Source organism: Hydra vulgaris, chromosome 04 (genome assembly GCF_038396675.1).
Source record: "Hydra vulgaris chromosome 04, alternate assembly HydraT2T_AEP".
NCBI classification, from domain to species: domain Eukaryota; kingdom Metazoa; phylum Cnidaria; class Hydrozoa; order Anthoathecata; family Hydridae; genus Hydra; species Hydra vulgaris.
In genome coordinates, this window is record NC_088923.1 from 21267794 (window position 1) to 21290771 (window position 22978).

Here is a 22978-nt window from a genome sequence, read left to right on the forward strand (position 1 = left end):
ATGTCTCAATGGGCCTTATTTGCATTTGGTGGATCCTTAGAAACATAGGTTATATTAAACTTCTTATAAGTTTCAATTGTTAGCTTTGCATAATGAAATCTTGCACCATCAGACCAAAATATATATCTTATGTTTTTGTGACGCGAATTGATGAAGGGAACAAGTTTCTCTTTAATGCATTCTTTGGAATATATTTTTGCTTCAATGGCATTTTTTTTAATTGCAAAGTAAGGCTTTAATTTACCAAATCTACTGATTGCAATCCATACTAAAACTTTTGCTTGAAACTTTGATTTAAGCTTACATTTAATATTTTTTTCAGTTTTGTCTTTATCTTGACTATAAAAGCCATCATTTCCTGGTATGCTTTGGCTGCTCAATGTAAAATAGGATTCGTCATCCATGATAATTTCGAATTCATTTGACGGTAGAAAAAAAGTTTTCGAAAGTTTTAACAGTCGTTGTTTTTGTTTACTTATTTGAATTCCAGAGCTTTCTGGTGTTTTCTTTCTTTTGAAATATTTAAGTCAATGCATGTTAAAAATTTTACAAATATAACTTCTATGAACTCCATATTTTAATGCAAGTTTTCTCTGGGAGATTCCAAATTTATTTTCAGCCTTGTAAATGAACGAAGTAATTTTTCTTATGTCCATTTTGTATGGTTTTCTGCCGCTTCCCAACTTTCTTTTAAGGTGATATTGTCGTCAACTCTTTTAATAATATTATAAATTGTTCGCTTTCGTTTGTCGTTTTCTTTAATTCCACCCATTTTATTTATATAATTTTAACTGCCAAAATCAGTAACCGATTATGAAATAAAAATGTCTAGTGAATATATTTAACTTAGAACTGCAGAAATATTCGAAATTGTTCGCGAGTTTTGAACGTTCAAATTTTGTGCAAATTTTTAGTAGCCTCGTGTTATGTAACTTGAGAGCCATATTTTCATCAATAAAAATTAATGTTTCTTTGCATACCAAGAATTTGTAAGGACTTTGAGACAACTGTTCGAAAATGTGTGCTCCACTTGGCGTTACATGAAATAATGACTCCTAAATTACGCATTTTAGTTGAACTTTTTAGGGATTGATTTATTATACCTTTTTATCTTGTTTCCCAATTATTCCGAAATATCTAATTTTAACATAAGTAAGTTTGAGGTAGAGAATCTACGCTTTGGCAAAATCGAGAATACATCAATAGACTGGTGCAATGCTATAGAAGATGAAACAATGTTAAAAGTGTCTATTAGATTAGTCACGAATAGTATATTCTAAAGAAAGCCATGTTGATTTGTAAAGAGCATTTTATTATCGTCAATGTGCTTAAAGATTTTTTTCTTAACAAGTATTTTGACCATTTTGCAGGCAACAGAGTTTAGTGAAATAGTCAGTAGTTTTCAGCAAGTAATTTATCATCCATTTTTTAATAGACCACGCTAAAATTTGCTTATTTCTAGAGCACGGTTTGTAGATTTGGGGTCCTAATATCAATGAAATACCCTATGAAAATCTATTTAAGGGGTGATAGTGCATGCCTATGGGAGCCCAAAATAAAGGGTTTTGAAATCCCTCATTAACATCCAAAGCAAAATTTTGGTCAAGAAGTTTATAAGCTTTTGAATACCATAATGCGATCTATTTAAGTGCTTAAAATGCTACAAGACATGCTTTGTTTAAACAATATATTTAATATAAAATGTAATGCATGAAAACAAAAATTTTTTATTTTAAAAGCTTGTATCCAAATATGCATCTTATTGCTATTCCGATGTATCAAGATAAATTCTCAAGTTCGAACTTTGCCCCTCGGTTAAAAAATTACCGGCCAATAATTTTTTCGGGAAATGGCAGTAATTATTCAAAGAAGAAAACAAAATGTAAACACAGTGAGCGCTTTTTAAATAAATTTAAAGATGCCTACCTTTGCAAAAACTCATGAAGACTGCAGAAAATCTGTTTGTGTTATATGCATGAAAAAGGGTGATCAAGAGTTGACTGAAAACTATAAGTTGAAAATTCTTCAACTGATTCAAACAGACATAGATTTCAGTGATGAAAGAGTGTCTTTGGCTACTTGTGTTTCATGCAGATCTCAAATTGGAAAATTTTGTGCTGGAAAAATCAATCATGTGCCTAAACTTTTTGACTTCAAGTCAATTTCTATCAAACTTACAACCAGAGTTTCGTCAGTTTGTGAGTGCCTTTTATGCCAAATTGCCAAAATCAAAGGAAAGGAGAAGCATCCGTTTAACAAATTCAAAGAATCCGAGGAAAAAATTCCAAAGCCAACTTCTCAGAGTTCTGAAAAGCGCTGCACAAAGTGCTTGTCAATTATTGGCTGAGGACTTCTTCACAACTGCACCATTGGAACTCGCCATGAAAACCTGAGAAGAATGGCCGCAGATGATCCCGTAGGTGCAGAGCAAGTGGCTGCAGCAGTCTTAGCATCCAAAAACGCATCTCCAAATGGCACTATTAGACTCAGTCAGCCTTGTGGAAAACTTTTGCCATTGAGGAGAGGTAATTACTTCTATCGTCTAGTTAATTATCATAGTATCATTATGCTAAATTAAAGGCACTCAAAATGTTGATTCACAAACATTTAATTTATGACCTCTAATAATTAATTATGAGAAAAAAGAAACAAGAATGCTTTTATATTCATTAAAATGCTAATTGCAACTGCTTTTATTGAAAATTCATCTCTTAATTAATTACCCTGCTTCAATTTTATTTCATCAGCCTAATTTTACTTTAAATTTTACTTCTCATTGCAAGAATAAATATTTTTTTTCCTAATGGATGTCATTTTATTGTTTTTAAAGGTCCGTCATTGGCTCAGCAGCTATTCAAAGAACTACTCACAACAGAAAATATGGTTCAAATTCAGCAAAATACAGGACTTTCAAATAATGGGATGCAAAAACTAGGTTCAGCACTAAATCAAATCAGCCCAATTAGATTGGTGGAGCCAAGTTTTCCTTTGAAGTTTGCTCTAGCCGGCCAGAAACTTAATGATCAGTTCATGGTCAGCACCATCAGATTGGCAGAGAATGGTCAAACTTGTCAAGTTGTGCACTGCCAGAGCCTCAGCAATCTCAGTGATGTTTTCAGAGCATCACGAAAACTATCAGAATCTTCCATTTTAAAACTCGGGATTGATCGTGGTGGATCATTTCTCAAAGTGAGATTCACTCACATTGTGTTGGAAGAAGATGAGACTCCTCCACACAGCTCAGTACAGAAGACAATCAAGCTAATGGCACCAGCATCAACCAAAAAAACGAGTGTTAAGCAGCAGATGTTGATAGCACTGTCACAAAACACTCCTGAGAGTTACCAGAATATGAAGGCCATTTTCGACCACATTCAAGTCAAAGAAAAAATCCAAACAGGTTCTTTGGTTGTCTTTTGTGACCTAAAGCTGGACATCATTCTTTGTGGCATTCAGTCTCACAGTAACAAACACCCTTGTTGTTGGTGTGATGCTGCATCTCCAGGTCTTGAAAATTGTGGACAACTTCGGACTTTTGGCCAGATCAGAAGACAGCATTCTGAATACATCCAGGCAGGAGGAGTTTCAAGAAAGTCGAAGGAATTCAAAAATGTCATTCGTGTACCTTTGATTGAATTTCAAGATGACAAGTTTGTCCTTGAGGCTATTCCACCAAAGGAGCTCCACTTATTACTTGGAGTTGTGAACCACATCTTTAAAAGTCTTTGCGACCTGTGGCCAAGGGCCAAGGAATGACCTCCATCACTTCATATCCCTATCCAGCCTTACCATGGGGGGCATTTCAATGGGAACGATTGCAGGTCTGGATAAGTTCAACAGCTCTCAGAAAAAGAAGGTTTCAGTCCAGCTCTTGGCTTCATTCAAACACTCACACTATTTAAGACAGTGGTCACTTCGTGCTTTGGAAAAAGCCTGGACCCTGACTATGAATCCAAGATTAAACAGTTCAAACTTAGCTACACCAACTTTCCTATTTCTGTGACTCCCAAAGTGCATGCAGTGTTTTACCACGTGCCACAGTTCATCAAGATGAAACAAATTGGACTCGGCCTCTTTAGTGAGCAGGCAACAGAAGCTCTACATTCCAACTTCAAATCTCACTGGGAGAGATTTAAGAGAGATCCATTACATCCAGATTATGCCAGTCCCCTTTTAAAATGTGTCATTGACTACAACAGCAAGAGAATTTAATTTTTTTTAGAAATGAAAATTTTCTTCAGAACATGCCTTTTCTCTGTAATCCATTAATGTAAATCCAAGGTTGTAACAGAACTTGAAAACAAACTCACTTAGAAAATAAATTATTTAAAGAATATTGGTTTGAATTTTACAGGCTAATATGTTGTGTTTTGTAAAAAAAAAATGCAAAAAAAATTTTTTTTCAACAAACTTTTTGGGCTACTCATAGCCTAAATGTATGGGTATTTCGTAGTAAAACATTCAAAGCTAAATAAGTCCGTTTGATCTTAATCCAGGATTTTCAAATCACTCATTTTGTGTTCCATATGACATGCACTATAACCCTTTAAAAGGGTTTCCATAGGGTATTTCATTGATATTAGGACCCCAAATCTACAAACCACGAGAGAGTGAGTAGAATTCCAGAATTAAAGAACTTGTAAAATTTTTGAAAGATTTTTGTTAATGGAAAAGATATTTATACGGGTTTAGATAGGTAAGATAATAATGTCTGAAATAGAATAAACCAAGTTGTCATTATAAGGTCATTCAAGTTAATGACCTTTGCTGTAACTAAACAACTGAGGTTCACATTCGGAAAACGGTTTTGAAACTAAAATTCTTCAATTGGTACTAAATCCCTTAGTATTATTACCTAATATAGCATTAGGAAAAAATTTTAAAATAGAATTACTACTGTAGGTAAACAACAAGTCCAAGATATTATTTGAGCAACCATAGGGTGTCTGGACGTAGAAAATATGATATGTTAGAATTGCCGACAATGAAGCAGCCCTCAAAGGACTTCCTATTTCATCTTTGAGCTAACTTGAAGGATTCAGCAATAAATTTCATTAAACTATAATCATTTAGTTTATGTATAACCTAGATAAGTTTGTGTTTATTGTTATTTGTATAGATGTTAAAACATGTATAATCCACTGTATCAAACGCCTCGAAAAGGTCGATAAATACCCCATTCGTAAATTCTCCGTTTGCAAAAGAATGTTTTATTTCATTAATTAAGTATATTACTGCATGTTCCGATGAAATATTTATCTGAAACTCAAACTGCTTTGAATAAAATAAATCATTATCTTTAAAAAACATATATAATCTATCAAACATAACTCGTTTAAAAATCTTAGAAAAAATGGAAAGTATTGATATTGGTCTGTAATTACTAATATACAATTTATGCTATGTTTTTGGACAATTTTCCACTGTTACTGAGAAGAAAAAAACATCACACTTGACGAAGAAATATTATCATGCGTGCTTGGATGTAACTCTTGGAAAGTGATTTGATGGCAGAGTAAAAAGTATGCCATTTGTTGTGCCCATCATTTTGTAATTTGTTGTGCCCATAATTTTGTAATTTGTTGTGCACATAATTTTGTAATTTGTTGTGCCCATAATTTGGCGTGAGCCTTCAAATCATGTGACGAACTTTTATTTTTGCATTACGAATGTTGTTGAATTCAACAAAAGGAGCAGGCATAAAATTCAACACCCTAATGTACCAGCAGCCCTGAGGTTTGTAGGCCACTGAAAAGACATTCCTGTGCTTACTCATCCTATTCAGCTGGATGATACTAAAAACAACTCAAGTTCTGAAAACAGTGGCAATGTTCTTAAATCTAATTTTAGTGCAGAAATCACACCAAATCTACTTACTTAGGAAGATCTTGATGATCTAATTAGAGTTCTTCCAATGTCTTTCAGCTGAAATGCTTGCTTGAATTCCGCTTATTAGTTTGACACCTTTTCACTCCTGAAACTAGTGTAAATAAGTACAGATATCGTGAAGAAGAATTTGTACAGTTCTTTTCAAGTAAACATGACTTATGTTGCAATAACTCTGAATATTTATAGAAATTACTTACAATGCCAATCAAGAAGAGTATGTAAAATTTCAATGTTTTTTGTGCCTCTGAGATTGCAGAACAAACTTTAAGCATTATGCCAAGAATAAGTGATTATCAAGAGAAGATTTTACCCCATGAAGTTATAGTGTCAAGTTACAGCTTTTGATAGGAGCACATTGAGTTTTCTTTGCATCACTTCATATAAAACTAAGGTTTATGAAAGCTGTTGTTAAGAGTATAAACCATATTGGCTGTGGATTTGTTTCTGTAACTTTAGTCTTTATTTCCATAACTCTAGATTTTGTTTCTGTAACTTTAGTCTTTATTTCCGTACTTTTTAACTTTGTTTCCGTAACTTCAATAGATATTTTTTATTTCGGAAATTGCTTGATAAGATAGAAATATGAATTTTGCTTCTTTATAATTTCATTAACACATTTGAAAGTTTATTTTCTGAGAAGTATAAAAAAGTTTATTTAAACGTCATTTTCAAAACTTCATTTTCTCGTGCAACGTTGTTAGGTGAGTGTAAAGCAATAAAGATTTGTGTCCACGTTAAGTAAGTTAACGATTTGTGTCGACATTAAGTAAGTTAAAGTAGCAAAATCTTGTTCTTTGTGCAACCAAAAATATTTGATTGATGGATTCCGTTTTTCAATTGAATGAAAAACTTGCTATCAATCAATTTTAGATGAACTCGACTCATCAAATTCTATTCTTAACAGACCCTTTTGCTAATTCATTTATAAAACCCTATTGGTTTGCTGGTAATTAAACTAAATCATTTGTTTTAAAAATAGAATTAAGCAACATCCTAATCTTTACTATCGAATATATATATATATATATATATATATATATATATATATATATATATATATATATATATATATATATATATATATATATATATATTGATATAATGCATGCCCAAGTGCCACATACTTTGCAAGAATTATAATAAATCCACATCAAAAATGCACATTAAAATAATTTTTTTCTAATATATTTATGAATTTTAAAACCATAAACACTTAAACTTAAAATAAAAATAACTTTTTTCCTTTCAAGAATGAAAAGAAATTCACTATAGTTTTTCATGCCGGTGAGTTTTTTTTAAGCTTTGGTAATGAATGAAAAAAAAAAAATTAAAGACATTTTTTGTTTGTTTAAAAGATTATCACCTTTCAAAAATAAAAAACTCACAATCGCGGATGATCGCAGCTACTATTTTCAGGGAGAAGACAATATAGGCTGAAAAAATATCAAAATATGGTAAAGGTAGATACTGGGACAATTTTTAAATTCTCCATCAATGTTAAAATTTGGTAATATGAACTTTAGCAATGAATTTTTCACTATGCATAAAAATGCATAAAAGTTATAGTACTAAATTTTTCAGGAAGATTTTTTTTATGTTTTATACACACTAAAAAAAAAAAGTTGGAAATTTCTACCTTAGGGTAAAATATGTGATATACCCTTAGTAAGGTATAGTTTTCTACCTTTTAAGGTAGAAACTTATATTAAAAATAATTATTTGTTATACAATTTTCTACCTTGAAGGTATAATTTTCTACCGTAAAAGGTACAAAATTACACCTTACTAAGGGTATATCACATATCCTACCTTTAGTAGAAATTTCTACCTTTACTTTTTAGTTTTTAGCCTTTATTATAATTTGTAACGTAAGCTCTTATATGGCTTCTTGAAGTTAGATTTTTAATGTGTTTTTGATAAATATTCTTGAGATGCAAGGTTTTAGTAACTATTATTTTTTAATATATATATATATATATATATATATATATATATATATATATATATATATATATATATATATATATCATTGAAAAGGTTATAACTTATAACCTTTATACTCTCTATTTTTAATTGATCAATAAATTAAAAAGAAAATAATTACTAAAATCCTACATCTTAAGAGTATTTATCTAAAACATATTAAAAATCTTCTTTTAAGAAACCACTACCAATAGTCCGGTCATATTTAAATTCTCATAGATTGGAATATTGTTAGTGAGGTTATAGTGTGTAGTTTTAGAATATTTTTAAATATTAGGAGTATTCAAAAATGTTTTGACAGATTCAAACAATTTTTATTTAGCGCCAAACTTTTTAATTATTTGTCTTGCAGAAACTTGGTGTCGTGATAAGAAAATTGAAAATGATTCTAACTTTCAACTTGACAATTTTAAGGTTATCCATCAAGTTAGAGGCTCTGAAAGAGCAGGTGGAGGAGTATGCGTTTTTATGAAATACTTGCATAGAAACTAATAGTATGAATATAAACTGCGGGGTTCCTTAACGGTCAATTTTAGGACCACTCCTGTTTTTAATTTATATTAATGATTTAAATAAATCTTGTAATTTACTAGGCGTTAGTTCGTTTGCTGATGATATTTGTTTCATGCTCATCATGATATTAATACGTTGCTTAATTCAGTTAACATGGAACTTTTAAAACTTACATAATGCTTTAATGCAAATAAATTATCAATTAAAATTATCGAAACAAAGTTTTTCCGTCGCTTTCATGAACGCGATAAAATCCAATTAAAACTTCCAATACTTTGTATTGGTAGCTATAAATAACTTGCTTGACTACCAATACTATGTATTGGTAGTCAAGCTATAAAAAAGAGAGCACTCATTAAAATTTCTAGACGTACTCCTTGACGAAAATGTAACTTTAATATAATATACATTATCTTTTATTTTTTTATATCTATGTAAATTATCTTTTATATTTACATACATTATCTATTATTTTTTTAGATGGAGGAATTCAGGTCCTTATCGATTTTGCTTTTGACGAATAATTTCATTTTATTCTATTTTATATCTTTTTATTATACTTTTTCAAAAGAAAAGTTGTAACGTATAAATTTTATTGCAAGTTATATCCAAATTTATTTTTATATATTTATTTATTTATGACTTATCATAAATAAAAAAGTAAAACAACAAATTCATACGAATTTGTTATTTTACTTTTTTTAACAAATTATTTCAATACTTTACATCAAATTTAATAAATATTGTTTGCTATATTTAGATAAAAGTGTTAAAGTTTTTAAAATTTTGATAGTCTTTAAATTAATTATTTATTTATTTTTTTTATTTATTCCCTAATAACTTTTTGTTTTATCTTTTCATAAAGAAGGTTTATGTATATAGGTAACAATTATACATACGTTTATTTTATGCATATTGGTAACAATTATACATACGTAATTATTTACCTTTATTAAACGTAATTATACGTTATCAATTCTCGGGGCTAGGGACGATAATACAAGCTGTGTCTTCTTCTTGCTCCGGCCATCTGCATTTATATTGAAATATTAATTGTATTTATACATTTATACGGCAAAATGTGAAAGCAGTATATATATATATATATATATATATATATATATATATATATATATATATATATATATATAAACAAAAAACTTAAAAGAAAGCTTAATTTAGGAATTATTAAAAATTGGATAACCTTAAAAAAAAACTTTAAAAAGAAAAATTAGAAAAATAAAAAAAAACGGGCGGGTAAAATAAATTTTAAGGATGAGCATTCCATTTTTTTTTTTTTGATTCTACAATAGTTTTGCATTTAGTTTTAATCATACACTTTTTCCCCCATGCTTTTTTCACTCCCCCCATACTTTTGTACTTCAACCAACTTTCTGATTAAAGTTCCATAAAAAAGCATGTTGTTTTTGTTGATGAATGTTAAATAATCTCGTTCTCGAATTGAACAATTTTTGTAAACTTTTTTAGCTTCTATTTCATCTGACGAAAACGACAACCATGGCATTAAATAGTTTAATAACAAAGTCAAAAACCCAATAATGCTTACAAACATACCAAGAACTAACATAACCCAGAGCGCAATTAGAACATAATGGTATAAAATATGCTGACTAATCTCACAAACTAGTTTATAGTCGTTACTGATTGCGTGTTTAACATCGAGGAATACTTCTGAAACATCGCAGAACCCAAACGTCGGTAAAAGTGACTCACCTGGTTTTATAACAAAACGCTCACCGACATAGTTGTACCTGTAAAAATTTAATAGTGGTGTTAAATGTTATATATATATATATATATATATATATATATATATATATATATATATATATATATATATATATATATATATATATATATATATATATATATATATATATATATATATATATCAGGAGCGTCAGCAGAGGCCCCCCAATAATTTTTCAAATAAATATTTTTGCAGTTGATTTTTAGAAAAAGCAAGCGAATAAAAATTAAGAAATAAAAAAAAAAAAGATGGAAAAATCTCATTTGTTTGATCGTTTTTATCCGTATTTTCGGCGTGAGTACCTTTGACAAAAAATTTGAATTGGCGCAAAAACAGATAAGACTAATAGTGTTTAGTTGATTTTGTATTATTATTACGAAATATATATTGTATAAATGCAAAATACTTTTTAACGCTAAAGTTCACTTTTAAGCGATCTAAGCAACATCCATATTTTTTGTAAACAAATTTTTTTTTGTATTTCTTTGAAATTTATTTTGAAGATTTGGAGCTTATAAATATAACTAAAAATTTCCAGAAGCAAATATTTAAGTGAAAAACAAAAACTAAAAGAACAAAAGCATTACTAAAATTTCCAAAATTAACCGGCTTTTTCCAATTCAACGCTGTCGAAGTACATTTATTCAAAGTACTGACATATTCGAAAAAGGTAAATGTAAATAATGATGTAAAACTAATTAAAGATTATACTGATGAGGGCAACGTAGATACCGAATGCTGCTCGAAAATCTTGTTCAGGACAAGGGCTGCATGCAAGAATTACTAATATTAATGATGTACGAGTAAACTATAGCGATATAAGATACTGGCCACGGTTAATTATTTCTGAATTTTTAAAAATTAAAAGGAAACCAGAGTCTAAGCAAATTTATAAAGATCAAAGCTGATTTTTTTGTAAAAGTTATTTAGTAAATTCATGAAAAACGGCCAAACTTTTGCAATATGCGGTTTGTTATTTTTTATACAGAGGAGCAGCATTTTGTTTCCCATGCAAACTATTTCCCTATTCATGAAACATTGCAGTGTTGGCATCTGACGGTTGTTAAGATTGGAAAAACATAAGAAAAATTCTTGTATCCCATAAAGAATCTTATGACCATAAGAAAGTCATGATTATCTACCTCACACGAAAATCGAATAAAAGCATAGTATATAGAGTTAAAAGAACAGGCAACTAAAAATACAATGTGTTACTACAATAATGGGTAGTAGCAGCAATAAAATTTTTATCTTAAAGACATTTAGCACTACGAGGTCATCACAAAAAGTGGGGCTCTCCGCATAATGAAAATTTTATGGGCCTCATGGAATTGATTTCAGAATTAGATCCTTTCTTAAGAGAACATCTAAAAGAGTGTCAAACTGGGGCAAATCTACAATTACTTATCCAAAACTGTATATGAAGATATATTGGAGCTCATGGAAAAAATATTTTAAAACAAATTATTGAGAAGATAAATGATGTCTATAAAAATATTTGTTACCCTTATTGTAGATTCCACTCCAGACATTGCTCATACAGATCAGCTGGCAATAATATTAAGATACTGTTTTAACGGAAAAAAATTTGAACAATTTTTAACCTTTCTACAGACCAAAAATCACACCAGCAAGAAACTATTAACAAAAGTATTTCAGTTTTTAAATAATGCAGGTCTTCCTATTAAAATCATCCGTGAGCAATATGATAACGCGTCAAACATGTGTGAAAAATATACAGGCTAACAAGCACGAAAAAAAAGAATGAATGCATTAACTAATTTTGCCCCTTATGCTGCATATTCTTCAAATATGGCTGGAGTAGAGGCAGTGTGCGTTGTAATGAAAATAACAGAATATTTCGGAACTATTCTCCACATTTACAACTATTTCTCTGCATCCGCACACTATTGGAAAATTTTGAGTGAAATAGCATCACTGGCATTTCCACTAGAAAAATTTAAGCACGCCTTGATGGTCTTCTTATTATGAGTAAGTTCCTGCAGTTAAAGTTAGCTATCAAAAAGTATTCGATAACCTTAAATACATATTTGATGAAAGTTCTGAAAAAGCAGATTGTAAACTAGAGGCAAAAGCTTTATATAAAAGATTTACGAAGCGGGAAACAACAGTTTTAACTGTAACATGGGAAATGGTCTTTGAGCGATTTAATAAAGTTAACAAAGTACTACAAACTTATGGTTCAGATATATGTGAAGGATGCACTTTACTCCATTCATTGAAGTTATACATAAAATCTTTAAGTCAAGATTCCGAGCCGAATTTAAAAGACTTTGAGAACGAAGCAGCCAAAATGAGTATAAGTCGAAGAAAATTATAGTGATACGCATAAAAGAGTAAGAAAAAAATATATTCGGATGGAAAAAAAGAAGAGATATTTTTAGTGGAAGGGATAAGATTTGTATAGAGGTATTTAATGTTTTGTTGGATAAATTGTGGGCTGAACTTGAAAAAAGAAGTGTTGTATGTAAGGATATTGGAGAAGAATTCAAATTTTTGATGAAACTGGGCAAAAGAGGTTCAGTTATTGAACTTAAATAAATGAAGTCCATTATGTCATTATATAAAAATGATATCTTAGATGAACTATTTAGGGAATGCAGTCAACTTAAGCATTATCTAGATATGGTATGCTTAAACAGAATGACTGTATCACTGCTTCCAAAATGTTGACACTAATTTTTGTTGATATATCTCCAAATTTTTAAACAATTCTTAAAATATACCCAATTATACCTATAACGAGCTGTGAAGCAGAATGGTCTTTTTCAAAAATAGCTTTTATAAAAAAATAAATATAGATCAGCAATAACGGATGAAAGGTTAAATAATCTCTCAATTCTGTCAATTGAATATGATATGACGAGATCCATATCCTATGATGAAGTAATATGGAAATATGTATTAGTTAAGTACGGAGGAGAACAATTTTTTTGAATTTGTAGTTTTAATAGAATTAGATTTTTAAGTCGGTGGTTTCATCTGTTCACAAAAACATCAGGCTATTTCAGATATATAAAAAATTTAGCTATTGGGGCGTTAGGGTAGGGCCCCAAAAATTCGATCAGCCTAGAGCCCGAAAAAACCACCACTCATTTATCCGCCACACACACACACACACACACACACACACACACACACACACACACACACACACACACGCACACACACACACATATATATATGTATATATATTAATTAATCTAAATATATCATAAAATTAACGCGAGTGGCTTTTTTCATGGTTATCAAGGTGCTCCAAAAATTTCATTCTGTCTTATTAAAGAGCATATTGGAAGATCATTTAATTAAGAAGTTCATGCTACTTTACTTATTATTTTATGTAAACTATAAACAGTATTAAAAAAGACATAAAATTTTCTTACTTTTTACTGTTACTTAGCCTGATCCACGCAAACCATTTTAAGCCAAAACTTTGAAATTCTCCGTGCAATAAGGAATCCGTAAATAAAAATGCAAATACGTTAACAAGAATATAACCAACTTTAACGGCAATATTGAGTGCAATTTTTGAATGCTGTCTTGTGAGTGTGTTTACATTACGATTAAAATAAATTCGAATGACTTCGTCAAACTTTGGTTCCTGAGGTTTGATTGCGTTTTTTAACGATAAAAGATCGCCATTTACGTATCGGAATAGTAAATACGGAAGATAAAAAGACAAAGCAAGAATTCCAAGGAAGAATGGAAACCATTGAAATTGAAGATAGAAAAGTTTAGTCATTGGCTTACATCGCTTTGATAGGCCACCTAATGCCACGCATGTTTCATTACTCAATGTTGTTCCATTGTGGTTCATGTCGATTGGTACACCATAATAGCCAAAAAAGTTGCTCTTTGTTTTTAGCTCCTTATAGATGTAAAATCCTACAAAACATTTTCAGAAAAAAAAAAAAGAAAATCACAATAACTGAACGATTTTAACTGGCAACAAAAGCTCCTAATGTGTTATTTTTTCTCTCAAACTCGTGGGCGCGTGTATTAGAAAAAAAGTAGTTTTAAAAACGTTTGTTCAGTTAAAATATAACAAGGTTATATATGAGAGGGTTAAAACATACCAGAAATATGTTGCAAACTTGAAAATAAAATAATAATATAAAAACCCTTTATAAATCTGAATGGTTCTCTCTTGTACAGCATGAATGAAACAATTAAAGTGGCATTTACAAGATTCTTTTTTTTTAAAAAAAAAAAAAAAAGAATCTTGTAAATGCCACTCTCATTGTTTCATTCACTCTCATTTTCCAATCGATAGCTAAGAATCTCTAAGCTATCGATTGGAAAAGATGAATAAAAATTATGATTCAATAGCGAGAAACAAAAAAATTATCGATAAAAATTTAGTAACTGTAAATATCACAGTTATAAGTACAAAGTAAGCTTAATATAGATGTTTTCTTCTTCTGATTATTAAAGTGTTTAATGAGCGGTTACCTAATGTTTGATCTTTAAGAAGACCAAACACGAGGTAAGCTCTCTAATCACTGCGCCACTTTAATTCCGAATTTGATTAAATAAAAGAATACACAGAACAATATTACAAAGTTTTATTAATGCAATCAATCCCAGAATCCCAGAATATTTCTTAGTTCTATAATTTGTTTTTTTGTAATCCCTACTTTTATTTAGTTTTTTTGTAACCCCTATTTTTGGCATTTTTTTCATTATATTTTTAAAGATATGTGTTCTTCACGATAAATATAAATGTTCTTAAGAAATATTTTTTTATTCATATTTTTTTATTTTTCTTCTATCATACAACAAATAAGATTTTTTAAACATTTTTTGTATATAATTTTATAACAATTTTGATAACATTTTTTGATATAAAAAAAAACAAACTAAATATGATTTTTTTTTTTTTAATTTTAACGAATTACACTTAAACTCCTGTTAATAAATTAAATAACTCAAATTGTTTTTTTTTAATCGCATTAAATCGTTTAATTAATTTCTGACAAAATGCTCCAATTAAGTCAAACTATTTTTGGGTCCTCTTTCGGGGATATTTCTTTGGATAACTCAAACTTTTCGTACGAATAATTTATTATAAATTATTATTTGCAAGTTGTGTTTGGTTAACGCCTAATTGTAATAATTTATACTAAGACAATTGGTAAGGCCGTTGCTAGGGATTTTAAAAACTTCTTTATAACTTTTAAAGAAACTTATGATTCAACTTTTAAAGAATACTTATGATTCAGGATGTTAAACAGTTGAGATTAAAATTTTTTTTTAGCATCCATTAGTTTTATTTGCACCTCTTAAAAGAGGACTAATATTTTAATATAGAGATACGTCTACATTTTTTATGTTATATGGTTTTAAGTTTACCGTTAATCCAGCACGCTTGTGAAGAAAATAATTTTATGTGATCGTTTGGCGTTTTCGGAGCAAGACATTTAATTTCATCCTTGTACCTAATTGTAAAAAAATGAAATATATATTAATACAATGGCAAACATTTATATCGTTTATTTCCTTTTTTATTAATGATTTTTCATTAATGATTTTTTACTTTATTTCCTCAGGTTATTAGAAAACTGTATACATACGTTTACTTCTCATTTTATTAATGATTTAATTTAATAGGCCGGGTAAATAAAATAAAAGGAATAGCTTTTAATCAGCATTTTTGGAGTAATTGTTCAGCTTTACGTGAACAAAAACTTGAGCAAAACTGCTTAAATTTTTATTCACGTAAAGCTGAGTGATTTACTCCAAAAACGCTGAGTAAATGCTCAGCTTTACATGAATAGAAATTCAAGCAAAATTGCTCAAATTTTTGTTCTCGGGAAGCTGAACAATCAATCCAAAAAAAAGCAATTCCTTACTTTTATTCACCCGGCCAAATAAAATAAAACTTTTCAGGATCAACAAAACTATGTTTCTTATACAGGGTGGCATATGTAACGTTATGATTTAATGAATGAATACATTTTTTGATTAAGTATACTTTTTCTTTTGTTTTCCAGAGTCAATTATAAAAAACTTGGGAAATTTATGATGAAAAAACTCAGTAAGTATTGAGGAAAAACCCGGAACTTCTACAGCAGTTGGCGATGCCTAGGCGGCCTTTACAAAGAATTTTGCACAAGTTACACCTTTTGCCATATAAGATTCAATTGGTTCACGAGTTAAAATCAAATGATGCTCAAATAAGCTTTCAATATAGTTGACGTTTTCAAGAATTATTCCTAGATAACAACGAGTTTATTCACAAGCTCATAATAAGCATTTTCACCTCAATGGCAACGTCAATAAACATAATTGCAAAATATGGGGCACACAAAATTCAAGATTAATTATTAAACATCAAGTGCACCCAGTTAGATGCACAGTATGGTATAGAATAGCTTCAGAAAGGATTATTGGACCATATTTTTTTGAAAACGACGAGCAAGTTGCAATCAATGTGATGGCATTCAATATCGGGCAACAATTAAAAATCTTTTAAGGACATAGGTAGAGAACAATCTAGAATTGTGGTTCCAACAAGATGAAGCCACAACTTAAACAGCTCGTCCAACTATGGCTCTACTGAATAAAATTGTTAGCGATCAAGTAGTAGCGTGTTTTTCTGATTTTAACTGATTTAAACGTCAGGTCAAAGCAAACAACTGACACCATTTGAAAGACACTACCTTCAAAACATAATGTGAACATACTTCCAAACTGTAACCTAAATTTTTATAAATTCTAACGTCAAATAAAATCAGAAATAAAAAGTTATTAATAAAATTAATCATAACGTAACTTATGCGCCACCCTGTACAAAATAGTCTAAGAAAGAAATTAACATAGGAAATGATAAATAAAAGTTATATATAGGTTATGTGAGTTTTATTTAAAAATTAAAAAAAGATTAACTTCATTTTTAAATCTATGTATTACAGTGGTGTAAAAATGTCCATTGTATGCCCAGCGGATTATAAACAACAAGTAAGACATCAATTGTTCCGCAGACGTGAATGAAGAAATAGGAAAGTTCTAATAATAAATTTAAAATTTATGTTGTTTACATGAGTGCTGGCATTTTTTTTTGATGTTTCAGATAGGACACTTTTACAAATTGTGCAAACTTGAAACTTAAGTATGCTCATACCTATGCAAAATGAGGATGCAAAAGTTGCAAAAATTGCAAAAATTTAGGATGATGGAGGCCTGGGAACAAAAAGACTCTAATACTGTCTGGTCCTGATCTCTATCTATATTTATATGTTCTTTAAAACTTTATAGTCTTATTTTTTACATCATACAATATTAATATATTTTTGATTGTAAATACTATAATAATTTTGTTATTATATATAAGCATTAGTTAAAGAACAAAACAAAAGCAAAAAAAAGTTATGTCGCCGGCTAATAATAAAAAGTCTTGCAACTATTATTATTTCTTCAAAACTAAATTTTCTATTAAGGTAAAAAGTTATAAGTTTCTATAAGGTAAAAAGTTATAAGTTATAGTTATGGGGATAAAAGAAATACGCTAATCACTAATTTGATAAATGAGAATTTTATCTATTATTTATATCTAAACTGAGCCATGAGTTTTTTGTATAGGTTTTAAATCGATTATTATTAAATCTATTCTAATGCACGAATTACATTTCTAATGCACGAATCTTTCATTCATCTGAAAAAAAATCATATTTTTGTTAAAGGTGGACACTTGACACATAATACCTTTCTGATCATACTTATTTGCACCGAAAACAATAACTTATTACTTGCATACAGGCACACATTCTGCAGCCAGTAGATGTTGGTATTTTGCCGATACCGAAAAAGCAGCAAAACTCGGAAACTAGCTCGGAAACAGCGTAAGCTAAACTTTGATGATAAGCAGCAAATAAATCAAGCAATAACTCCAATAACAACAACAAAACCAAGTTGTAAACAGTGCTTTAAAGTTTTGTACGAAGCTTCAACAAGCCAAAATAGTAAGTGGTATTAGTGTAAAAATTCAAAATGCAAAGTTTGGGTTTGTAAAACATAGATATCAAAGTGATATGTAAAAGGCATCAAGTTTTATTGCTTCAAAAAATGCAGCACAAGTTAAAACTCAATTCAACCTCCAGAAACTTTCTACAACTCAACATCATTAAAAGAAAGAAAATACTTTTTTTATTAGTTAGTTGTCTCTCTTAGTTACTGTTGTTTTTATTACTTTAAAATTGCTTCTGTTTAAAGTATGAATGGCTAAACTGGATTAAAAAACAAATCGTTCTCAAAGTGTTTGTATTATTAACTCTTATTTAAACATATAATAAACTATATTAGGACTTATTTTATTTAAAGTTTATATAATGTGGAACAATATATCTACCAAAAAACCATTTTTATCTACGCTATTGAAAGAACCGGTTACCTGTACATTCGCATTGATTGAACTTTGATACTTCTACTAATCTATCAATTCAATCCAAGATTTGACATAATTGTGTCTTCTAATATGAAATTTTTGAATAACTGTTTTTTTTGTGTTTTTTTATTCAAAACAAATTTTTGTGTTTACTTTTAAAATCCTTGATCAGAAGTGATTATCAACTTTCGTTAAAAATTATTAAATTTTAACTATATTAAACCAACTTTAAAATCATGTGCCCGAGTGTGAAATTTTAAAATACATACATCTAATAGAAAAGGTCCAATTGTTATTCAAAAACAGTTTGTAAAAAATGACGTATTATTTACAAAGATTATACTTCGAGATTTAAACACTCTTAAATGCCGTAAAATAAGTTCAACCTTTTTAACGACCAACAAAACTAAACGCAATCTTGTCGGCTTTTTCTGAGTTTTTTACATTCGCTCCTATTACTATTTAACAAGAGGTCATTCCTAAAATTTATTCTACGTAACAAATGTAACAATGGTAAGAAAATATTTCTTCTGCAAATGAAATCATAAAATATCGTGTTCTGTACGCAATCATCTGGTTTATTCATCTTTATTGTCTCTTGAATTGAATTTAAATATGTGCAATATTCAGAAAAAATTTGTAGCGTTTTAACTTTACGCTACAAATTTAGCGTATAACCTTTTTCGTGTTACATAAGAGTAATTTACAATTACTTGCATTACCTTTTTGTATTTTGTCTTTAAATGCAAATAAATTGAATTATAGTAATCGACTTGCATATTTCGTTCTCTCCAAATGTAAAGATAGAACAAAATAGTATATTTTTCACTTAAATAAAGTTATGTGTATGATTTACATATATTTAAAAACCCAACAACTTAAAAAAAAAAATTAAAAAATCTTTTCACTGTAAAAATAAAATTAAAACTTTTAACTAGTTCATTTGACTTTTTATTAATCTACGGTTTGTTTATTAAAATATTTGTTTAAGTTTTAATTGTTTTTATTAAATAATATTTGTCTACGTATATATATATATATATATATATATATATATATATATATATATATATATATATATATATATATATATATATATATATATATGTGTATATATATATATATATATATATATATATATATATATATATATATATATATATATGTATAAATATATATATATATAAATATATATTAAGAGTAGGGAGAGTCTCTTTAATTCTGAAATATCTTTTCTTTTACTAAAAAACTATTTTAATATTTAATATATTTAATATTTACAACATTTCCTTTATATTATTCTGATACATTATAAACTAAATTTAGAAACTATTTATATATCACTTTCTTTATTTCCATCATTTCTATAGCATTCAAAAGACAGAACATGAAACGAACGAAGCATTAAAAAATAACAAAAATGTTTTAGAAATATGTTTGAAAAAAAGAAATTTTTATTTACCAGCTCATTCCAGTCAAAAATGCACCAATAAGCATTATTTTCATCATCAATACTCGATTAAACTGATCTGTTATTGAGTCGTTTCTTGACTTGTACTTAAAGTTTATTAACTTTTTGATATCGTTGGTAATAGTTGACATTTTTTTTTAATTTTCAGTTAAATTAAATTGTGAGTAATTCTCAATAAAAATAAAATTTAAAATAAAAAGAGTTTATAATTTAGCAAGATTTTACATGGACATTAAATTGCTTTTATGTTAAGATAATCCGTTTTTCAAGACACGCAGACAACTAAACAAATTTAAACAATACGATAATAAAATAACAAGTAACTTCTCTATTCTGCACTTGAATAAAAGCATAAGCTTCTGCTTCCATTAAATCCCTTGTTGCATTAAAACAAAGAGCAGAAATAAAGCAAAAAAATTTTTTTCTTTAAATTTATAAATCTTATATTAAGTTTAAATTGGATTGACATCTTTTAACTAATATTCAACATGTTAAATTTGCGAAATGAACCAAAAAGAAATCTTTCTTTTATTTGGTTTTAAATCGGATACATTACCCATAACAGTATTTTCACTTTAGGTTATGTTAAAATGTTTGCCTCACCTACCCTAAATGTGAGAGCAACGAGTTAACAATTTTTTTTGTATAAACTTGGTATCTTATACCAAACTTAGATTCATTGAAAAGTTTTTAACTTCGTCTAAAAATCTTTTAGTGTTTGAAAGTATGACAATGAAAAGTTTCCATCAAATTGAGAAATTTCCTCTTAAAAATCAAAAATGTCATTTTGAAGCACTGAACAGTTTGCAAACCGGATAATCTTTCCGCCAACTCGGTACTCGTGGTTACGGACGGTTTTTACGAAACTTTTTACAAAAAAATTTATTATTTTTAATTTTTACAATATTGCTTATTTTTATAATATTTATTATATGAAGAAATGTTGTCGTTTGAAAATATTATTATATGATAAAATCGTTTGAAAAGACATTATGAATAGTATATAAAAAAAAAAAGAAAAAATTTTTTCACAAACTTTTTCATTTAAACTTTGCATAATATTGTTATGAAAAGTTCAATGCCTTTTATTGTTTTCGCTACCTCAATTTTTAATAGAAAATGTTGCTTTTTTCGTTAAGTTGTAGAATTGAAAATACTTTTGATTTGCTATGAGTGACGTCTTCTAAACATTCGGATAAACTATTTAACTTTGATTTATAACCAAATTATTCATATAATTAGTATAAAAGAATCATAAAAAGTAAGATTTTTTCATAATAAATAACTTTTTGACAAGCCCCTCGTTTCTAATAATTAATATAAGTTACACACGAACATTGGAAAGTATGGCAAGTATCGACGATTTTGAAACAAACGAAACGAGCGTTTTTAACAACGTTTCGTGCAATTTCAAATATTCAAAGATTTTAATTTTACCAAAATTTTTAACAGAGTAATATATTTTAGGAGAAGCTATCTGGATTAGATTCGTTGAAAAAATTTTGAATATTTTGAGTGGAACCCGATAAAATACAAATTTCGCTTTTCGATTTATTATTTTACATATCTGTTCTAAAGTACACATCAAGTGGTCGTTTCATTATCTTAAAAAAAACACAGCTTTTACTAGCATCGAATCTGATTGTGAGAAAATGGGTTGTGATATCTCATAACAATAATAAAAATAATGCAAACTACTAGTGAATTAATCAATAACAATTTTAATTAATCAATCAATTATCTTGATATCTAAAACCCATTTTTTGATAATAAATCACAAAATAAATCACATGAATTATTTGCACCCACATTACATTACATAATACATAATGTATGTAAAGCAATTAATTATTTAAAAAGACAGAAATTATTTATCACTTTAATAAAAAATTAAGAATTTCTTAACGTAGCCTAGCTTTTTACGGATAGATAGATATATAGACAAAATTTATTAGAACAAGGTTAAAATTACATTTTCTAAAAGACATACAGGTCTAAAAAATGGACACTGACAGTGTGCCCCTAATTTAGTATAAAAATAATATACACGATAAACAAATATAGTTAATAATATAAACATTCATGATTTTATTCATTCATTTACTTTATAGAATCGTGTTTTTCGAAATTATAGGATTTTATTTTGTTTTTTAAACATACGTTATATATAAAATACATATGTTTTCTGCGTTTAAAGCTTCTGATTTCAGATTGTTCCAGATATTAACAACTCGCCGCGGACATAAGTATGACCGCGGGTATAGTTATTATCGTTAACCTCAAAAAGCAAGTTGCCAAAACCAAAGAATAATTCTATGAAGAGCAACAGTTAAATTGTTATTCATAATGTGATTTGAGCTGTATAACTTCAAGTCATCAGCAAAAAACTTTGTTTTACATTCAAGATTGTTTACTACAGATGATAAGTCATCAGCAAATAATGAAAATAAAGTTGGTCCCATCACACTATTACGAAGTACACCGCTAACAATTTGAATCGAATCTGATAAAGAACTAACCATTTTTTACTTGTAGAGATCTGTCTGAGAAAAATCGAGAGATCCACTTTAAAAGATTGCCACGTATATTGTGCAATGAAAGTTTTAATACTAGTTTTGAATAAAATATGGAATCAAACGCCTTTTAGAAGTCAATATATATATAACATCTGTTATCAGATGATTGTGAACTAAGATACTCCAATCGTTAGTAGATTCTAAAAGATTTCTGCACGTATTTATGCATAAATATAAGAAAAAAATAATAATAAATAATAAAATAATCGTCTGCGTTCAAATACCGTAGTTATTCAAAACAAGGTTCAATTTTTAAACTTTTTAATTGTGGTTTAGTTACTATGGATTCAATTAAGAATTAAAGTATATAAGAAATTAAATTTTTAATCTAGTTTTTAAATAAAAAAATCTAAAAAACCTGTGTATCA

At 28.5% G+C, this 22978-nt stretch overlaps 1 protein-coding gene across 1 annotated transcript; it reads right to left on the minus strand.

Moving 5' to 3' along the window:
• Positions 1-9643: 9643 nt before the first annotated feature.
• LOC124818348 (uncharacterized) lies at positions 9644-20284 on the minus strand. Its single transcript, XM_065795761.1, has 4 exons — positions 20026-20284; positions 15533-15618; positions 13564-14065; positions 9644-10157 (listed from the first exon to the last, which is right to left on the minus strand). The coding sequence occupies exons 1-4, from the start codon at positions 20163-20165 to the stop codon at positions 9713-9715; spliced, it is 1173 nt and encodes a 390-aa protein (XP_065651833.1). The 5' UTR covers positions 20166-20284; the 3' UTR covers positions 9644-9712.
• Positions 20285-22978: the final 2694 nt, after the last annotated feature.

Coding starts and splice junctions, on each gene's coding strand:
- LOC124818348 (XM_065795761.1), bottom strand. CDS start 20,165: ATGTCAACTATTACCAACGATATCAAAAAGTTAATAAACTTTAAGTAC. Junction 15,619..20,025: donor TTTTTGACTGGAATGAGCTG/GTAAATAAAAAT, acceptor TTTTACAATTAG/GTACAAGGATGAAATTAAAT. Junction 10,158..13,563: donor AGGCTAAGTAACAGTAAAAA/GTAAGAAAATTT, acceptor AAATTTTTACAG/GTACAACTATGTCGGTGAGC.